The sequence below is a fragment of the Pundamilia nyererei genome, unplaced genomic scaffold (genome assembly GCF_000239375.1).
Source record: "Pundamilia nyererei isolate P.nyererei 1_Seehausen unplaced genomic scaffold, PunNye1.0 scaffold00001, whole genome shotgun sequence".
Lineage (NCBI taxonomy): Eukaryota > Metazoa > Chordata > Actinopteri > Cichliformes > Cichlidae > Pundamilia > Pundamilia nyererei.
The window spans coordinates 4,813,490-4,820,890 of record NW_005187402.1 but is presented as its reverse complement, the minus strand read 5'-3'; the positions used below and the strand labels follow the sequence as shown (position 1 = coordinate 4,820,890).

At 42.9% G+C, this 7,401-nt stretch overlaps 1 protein-coding gene across 3 annotated transcripts; it reads right to left on the bottom strand.

The window, feature by feature from the left end:
- Positions 1–1,397: 1,397 nt before the first annotated feature.
- On the bottom strand, positions 1,398–7,066 carry lpar4 (lysophosphatidic acid receptor 4). 3 transcript variants are annotated; one of them, XM_005719513.1, is made up of 3 exons: positions 6,769–7,066; positions 2,550–3,296; positions 1,398–2,444 (listed from the first exon to the last, which is right to left on the bottom strand). In XM_005719513.1, the coding sequence occupies exons 2-3, from the start codon at positions 3,123–3,125 to the stop codon at positions 1,956–1,958; spliced, it is 1,065 nt and encodes a 354-aa protein (XP_005719570.1). In that variant the 5' UTR covers positions 3,126–3,296; positions 6,769–7,066; the 3' UTR covers positions 1,398–1,955. The 3 variants fall into 3 exon arrangements, with proteins under 3 accessions (XP_005719570.1, XP_005719572.1, XP_005719571.1); XM_005719515.1 differs by having other exon boundaries at positions 6,773–7,066; XM_005719514.1 differs by having other exon boundaries at positions 6,798–7,066.
- Between the last annotated feature and the right edge of the window lie 335 nt (positions 7,067–7,401).

Sequence of the window (7,401 nt, the reverse complement as noted above, 5' to 3'; positions counted from 1 at the left end):
CTCTGTTACATTGCCAACTAAGGCAATGGAAAGCAAAAGTTGTAGTGCTTAGTAAAGGAATAGAAAAAACTAAACTTGTACCAACATTGAGTGTAATGACCCCAAGAGAATTTATTGAGCTTCTCCAGCAGGGGGCTGTAAGTACACAGAGAGAAGCTGCGAGCCTGCTGTCATCCTCGGCTCTACAGTTTATGCTTTAATGACCAAACACGAGGTGGTGCTTCAAGCATGGTGGCATAGGGACTACTTGTTGAACTACTGAAACTCGCTGGGTTGGAAGACGGTAGAGTTCAGCAACACAGCTGGTTGCTCTACACTGTGTTGTTTACTCTCTGGACCGTTTATAATTCCAAGGTTTGAAGATTAAATAAAGCCCTCCAAACAATCCAGCAATCCAACCCAAACTTGTAGCTCGGTTGATAACAGGAAATTTCACCGTTAATTCTGCATCTGCTTGTGTTATTGATTCCTGCCTCACAGCTGACCTCAACTCCTGTGTCCTACACGTGTATGAATACTTCTGCATCAGATCTACATTGTAACTTATGCAACAACCGAAACTTCATTTTAACCTTATGCCGAAATCTTCTAAATAACCTGCTGTGTACATCCAGAGAAATGTAACTAAACGTCAGGTTGATGCATACCACATAAGGCTGAGGTGTGGGGATAAAAGGAGTTTACTGTTACTATGTAGATTTCCCACAGAAGTATAAATCAAGTTTAATGTAGAGCAGTTAAGCTACAGGTGGTTCCTCCATCTTCAGATGCCAAACTTGACCAAAGTTTAACTTGATTCAGAAGCTTCTTCACAGATTCAGCTGCAAAATCGATTTATTTTGCTGTTGCAGATGCTGCTCTGACCGGATTGTGCATCCTCTTCGGACTTTATGATAAAGATTGGACAAATTCTGCACATTTCTGCATTTTATACATGCAACTTCAGCAACACTCAAACATCCAAATCTGCTGACACACAAGTGTTTTGTGCTCCATGCAGTTTAAATCCATGATTTTGGGTAAACAGCTAAAGGCGTTCATCTGTACTTGGAGTGTTTGCACATTGCTGTGTGTAAGAGACTTTGAGCAGATCTGCAGTCTAAGGCCGGATTAAGACAGAGAGACCTCATTCAGAGGCAAACAATGGACCATTGCTCCAGTCATAATAAGCATTTGGCCTGTGACACAGCACACAGGCCGAGGTCCTCAACTAAATCAGAGCTTCCCTCTGCGCTGAGGACAAGCTCACACTGGCTGCTTGGTGAAAAACCAAGAAGCTGGAGTAGAAAAACTCCCGCACAAGTTCAAATGTACAGGCTCGCTGACAAAGAGCAGCTCAGAGCAGGTTTGACTGTGAGGACAATCACAAGACCGGAGCAAAGAAATAATGAATGCAATTCAAAAACAGACATTTACTGGCCTCAGTCTTCAACATGATGAGATACATTTGACTCAGCAGGTCAACACAATGCTGTGTTACACAGTAGCATTACTAGTAACACACCACAGTGATATAATGCACTGTGAAAGCTTGAGCTTTATAACAATAATACTTAAGGAACTGTTGTGTTACACAAGTACTAAACAGCATGTGGATGGACATCATCTTCTTCAGAGTCCAGTGGAAGTGTGCATGTCTTATGTTTGATCAATGACATGTCAGAATCTCTTATAGACCCACTTTGAGTCTCTGGATTATTGCAATAGTCCCAGTGTAGTTGGATCTCTGGTCCCTGTAGCGATCGCTCATAAAAACCACAGATACATTCCTCTGATCCCTGGTGCCGGGTTAATCCATAAAGCCCAGGCCATGCCTCAGGACTTACCTCAGGACTTAACTAATCTGGTGAGTTATGTGTTTTCCATTTTCAGGACCAAACAAGTGATTGTTATATTTGTTAAATTCAGGAGTTGCAGTCAAATCCACCCTGTCCTTCTTCTCCTTCTTTCTTGAGTCACAATTGAATTTCAGTGATCTTTGTCTCTTTTCCGTTGCTGGTCAGAGTGTGGGTGTCGCTTGGGACAGCGGTCGCTGTGTCCTTAGTCTCCGTGTCACTGCGGGGCATGCTCTCAGGTCGAGAACCAGACCCTTTGCCTCCCTTGGTCAGGCTCTTCTGGAAGCTCTCCGAGGTGAAGTAGTACACCACAGGATCCAGGCAGCAGTTGAGACTGGCCAGACATAGAGTGATGGGGTAAAGTGTTCGGACAAAGCGCTCCACAGTGCAGTTAGCCAGGGCCTGGGTTCGCACCAGGGCATACAGGAAGAGGATAGAGTTGTACGGGACGAAGCAGATGATGAAGATGCCAAGATGGACAAGGATCATCCGCAGGACGCGTTTCTTACTGTCACAGCCGTGACCAGCAGTCACGGGGCGACGCAGCGTCCGCAGAACCAGCGAGGAGCATATTAAATTGGCCAAGAGCGGGAGGAGGAAACCAACAATCTGGAAAAAATAATAAAAACATTATGAAAATTACACCTTAATTCTACGTCTTGGTTATCGTAATAAAAAAACAAAGTCATCTGTATGTTGTGCGTCTCGATTCACCTCGATAAAAATGGTGATTTTAGACAGGTAGGTCTTCCAGGTGTTCTTGGAAAAGCCCTCGAAGCATGTGGTGGCTTTGTGTCGGCTGTTGATGGTAGAGAAGAAGGTCACCGAAATGCCTCCTCCCACGATGGTGAGCCACACGGCGGCGCACATCAGTGCCGCGTTCCTCCGCGTCCGGATGCCGCGTGAACGGAACGGATAGACTATCGCCAGGAAGCGGTCCACGCTGATGCAGGTGAGGAAGAGCATGCTGCCATAGATGTTAGTGATGAAGGCTGTTCCCGAAACCTTACACAGTCCATCTCCAAAAGGCCAGTTGCGGTTCACGTTGTAGAAGACCTTGAACGGCAACGTGAAAACAAACACTAAATCAGATAATGCTAAGTTGGTCATAAACATCGTGGTCTCGTTCTGCATCTTCATCCGGAAACAGAACACAAAGAGTGCGGCACAGTTGGTTATCAGGCCCGACACAAAGACCACGCTGTAAACCGCAGAGTACAAGTTGTACTTGAAGGAGTCGTCAATCCCACAGTCCACCATTCCGGTCTCGTTGATCACCAGGCTAGCCATGTTGAGAGCTCAGCCGCAGAGGGGGGGGCTCCAAAAAATATATAATAAAAGGGTGCACAACAGCTCAAAAGCTGTCGGGAAACGGGGGTGTTTTAGAGCGGAAATCTGGGGATCAAAGATGTCAGCAGGGGATCCACCAGTCAAGCCCCCTTGGAGTCATCGTCAGTCCTCCTGTGGAGAAAGAAGGAAAAAGCACTTAGTCACTTCCTCATTACAAAACCACTCTAGTTCTCCAGAAAATGTGGTACAACTGAACATGATGCAGATTTCATTTTAGGAATATGGCTGGTTGAAATGTATTACTCTGTGTTTCTACAACTGAATCTCAAGTGTACAATTCTGAAGAAACTACCAGATAGAGCCAAGTATTTAAAAGAAACAAGATACAAACAAAACTACATGGATTATCCATCCAAAACCATCTATATGTACGTATTGATACAGTCCTAAGATTTGGTCATGTTTGTATGTGACAGGATCGGGAATCATGGAGTCGCTCGTGATCAGGTATCACAATATTTTATATTTTAATTCTGAAAGGCATTTATCCATGAGACATGCCAAAAAGAAAATAGTAAACCTGAATCTTGAACTGCATGATTATTATATATTGTTATCTGGCACTAATACATTTGTAGCTGATCGAGTAGAGTTAGTAAGGTAGGTTGTGAATGTTTCTCTCTAGTTGCTGGTTGACTTTTCTCTGCTTCAGTCAGTTTAGGAGGAAAATAACCTTTTAGACACAAATAACTGTGACGTCTTGTTAAATTCACACCATTGGCTAGCTGATAACATAAAGACATCAATGCTGCTGAAGTGGAACCTCTGCAGAAATTCTTCTCCAGTGCTGTTAATGTCAACTGCAGGTCACAAGTTCAGCCTCTGCCTCCCTGCTGCAGTGCTGTGCGGAGTTGTTTCCACAGGAAGAGGTGAACACGGCACGGTTAGCGTAGTGTCAATAGTGTCAATCGGATGGTAAGTTTCAGTATCGATTAGCATCCGAGTATCAATTTCTCTCATAAATGTAACGCTAATAATGGGTCAATTCAATTAATTCACGGGATTTATATGTAATTATTTGCTATAACAGTTACAAAATTGGGATATACCATTTAAAAGTGCACATATACAGACTGGGAAACTTTACGCCCATAAAAAGGAGAATATTGAATGAATAACCACGCTACTTTTCATGAAATCTTGTATGCAATCCCAGTAATCTTTCATATCAAAGATAAGATAAAACAAAAACTGAGGGTGCAGACACATTATGTCAGTATGCTGTGAAACTGCTTCTATCTGAACAGATATTGGCCTTTCACAGCAGTGTCTAATCAGAGGAAGTGAAACAAAATTACTGAATATATAACTATTTCACCATTCTAGCTGCTTTCAGGACTGTGTGAGATAACATAGCTAGAGACTGGAATATGTACTGTAGTGGGATATCTACATATTTCCTTTAAATTCCATTTATGTCCATGAACCAGAGTCAAAGAGTGCAACGTAAAATGAATGTATGGCTGAACTCCAGCTGGAAGAAGTAAATAACCCAGCGTGGTGGAAAGAGCAGCTGAGAGCGGCTCCCACCATCACAGAGCACTGCTGTGGGGTGAAATACAATAGTTTTGTCAAACATTAACAATTACACTGATCTGATATTGTTCCAGACAATGTGTTCCCAAGTTGTTTACTCGATGCTAAATCTGAATGTGTGAGGTCAGAACAGGAAGTAGGCAGATGGAAATGTGTTGGAGAGTGGTAACTATCTTATCTCTGCCACATCCACAACAAATTCATTATTTGGATTGGGGTAATGATTTCCAGTGAATCACAGTGTTCGAGTGGAAGTAAGTTAGAGGAAAGAAGCATTTCCATGTAAAAGAACATGGGCATGAAATTGCTACACAAAATAAGAGTAACTTTCCTTACAAAGTATTACAAATGTGGCAAACTAAACAACGCTTTAGACTGAGAAAGAGGTGACGTCACCGAGCAGAACTACAAACCTTTAACTGCTGAGTGATTCAGTGCACGTTAACACATTATTTTAAGTTTCATAAGCAGTGCAGCTGTATGATGTTGGTTTCTAAGGTTTCTAAAGTCAGTTAAAAGCAAACCTCAGTGATGTCATCACACTTTGTGTCCAATTAAAAACGGAAAATTTGGCATTTTAAAGCGATTCCTGCATCCATCATTTTTCAAGCTTCACCTAAAACTCTAATTCTAACTTTCTTTTTTGGTCTTCCATGGAAATGTACCCATGCTTTCCCACCCAGTTAAATAACCCGACAAGAGCTAAATCTGGGTTATGCAATTACACTAAACAAGCAGTGAGGTGCTCTCAACAGACTCTCCAACGCACGTACAAAGTGATGAGAGTTCAGGCTGTGTTGACAAATAAAGTCGAACATATCAAATATGGATTTTCAAGTTCGATAGAGTAAAGCGTACACTAGTCCATCAGCACTGTCCTGTGCCTCCATCAGCCTTTACAATACCCCTACTGTACCCGTCTGCACCAGACGCACGCTTACATATGCACAAGGCTCCACATGTGAACGCACAAACAGGCAAACACTTTAAATGTGCCAGTCCTCCCTCTCTCTCTCCCACACAAACACACTAACACTATGCTTTTCTGTGTGCCGTGGCTCAGGCCCAGGACCCCTGACAGCGTCCCTGATTCACCGTCAGCTGTTGTTGCCTTTAAATGCAGCAGAGTCTATAGAACCGGGAATCTGGCAGCTGAACAGCTTGTTTAAAAGTCAGGAGAACTTCCAAGGTTTGAGCATGTTGTGGATTGCCAGTGGTCCAGCTGAGGGTTCTGAGCCTGGAGTGTGTGATTTCTCGCACAGGTCGTGGACAGCTGCATGGTTACGGGGTCTCCCCCCGTAGCAGCGACAGAAACAGGCCTCTGGAGACTCGCTGATACCAACAGATCGAGTTCAGAGCTCAGCACACATCCAGCTGTTCCTTTCTCTCACATGCTAGAAAGAATGAAAGCACACAGGGCTGAAGGTGTTGGACGAGGAGACGCACAGCGCGGTGTAATAAACGGACATCTTGACTACTTCACAACAGTACATGAAGTCCTCTGGGTGTTACTTAGATCAAAGCAGAAACAGTAAAAAAAAAGTCAATATTAGAACTTTTTTATTATTATTAATAAATGTGAACATTTGCTAGTTTTCTTCTTCTATGATCCCAATTCGAGTATTGATTGAGACCTGAGAAAATGTATTGGACCTGTTAATTATTTAACTATTTTATGATAATATATACACAAAATTATTAATCAAATGTTATTATGGTGCTGGACGTAGTGTAATTTAACCAGTCTGTTACATGCACAATAAATACACAAAAATCTACTCATACTATCCATACTGCAAAAAATCTGTAGTAATGAGCATTACAGACAGATGCTAATGGTATTTCTTTCAGCTGCATCACTCCATCCACAGCTTATAGGTTTTCTTTGTTAAAGCTGTTAGACATGTTGCTGGTTTCAGAAGCTTCAAACAACCAGAACCCGATAAAAAGGTGTTTTGTTTTTTTCTCCATTAGAGACAAAATCATCGGTTATCATCAGCTATAAAGGGAACTATTGCAGTTTAAAGACAAAGCAGAGCAAACTTACTGACAGCTGAATGGATGATGACAGCTCACCTCCCGGTCACTGATGTTTGTCGGTGCAGCGGCGCAGCTGTCAAAGGGGGCGAAAAAACCCTCCAGACCTTCTTTTATTTCCCAACTTAAAGGTTTTGCTGCTGCTCCGACTGCAAACTACTTTCCTTAGAGTCTCTCATGAGTTAAACTGTAACCCACCAGCGCAAACCACTGGTTTTTAAGCGAGCCGCAAATCCTGACGACTCGCTCCGTCCGTCCGCTACAAATGTGACCGCATCACAACCCGCCACGCCTGCTGTGCGCGTGCGGAGAGCCGCTCGCACGGTGACAGGAAACGAGACAATAGTACCTCGGCCAGTGAGAAGGAGAGGAGGGGAGGAGGGAGAGAGTGAATTGAGATTTGTGAAGAAGGAGAGGACAAGGAGAGAGGGCCACACAAGAGTGATCCATCACAAAAGTCTTTCTTTTTTATTTTGCTTGGATGAGATAAAGATGGAGAGATTTTATTGGTAGGATGTGCGGGTATAAACAGAAATGCACTAACAAAAAGTTTATATAACTTCATTGTTCAAGTCAATATTTGGTATGATCATCTATATTCTTCAGTACAGCTTCCTTTTAATTTGCTCAAGTAGTCTTCAGG

Bases quoted from the DNA above. Each gene is read 5' to 3' on its own strand.
- lpar4 (XM_005719513.1), bottom strand. From the start codon at position 3,125: ATGGCTAGCCTGGTGATCAACGAGACCGGAATGGTGGACTGTGGGATT. The intron at 2,445-2,549 runs GTGAATCGAGAC...TATTTTTTCCAG, and splicing joins AAATCACCATTTTTATCGAG to ATTGTTGGTTTCCTCCTCCC.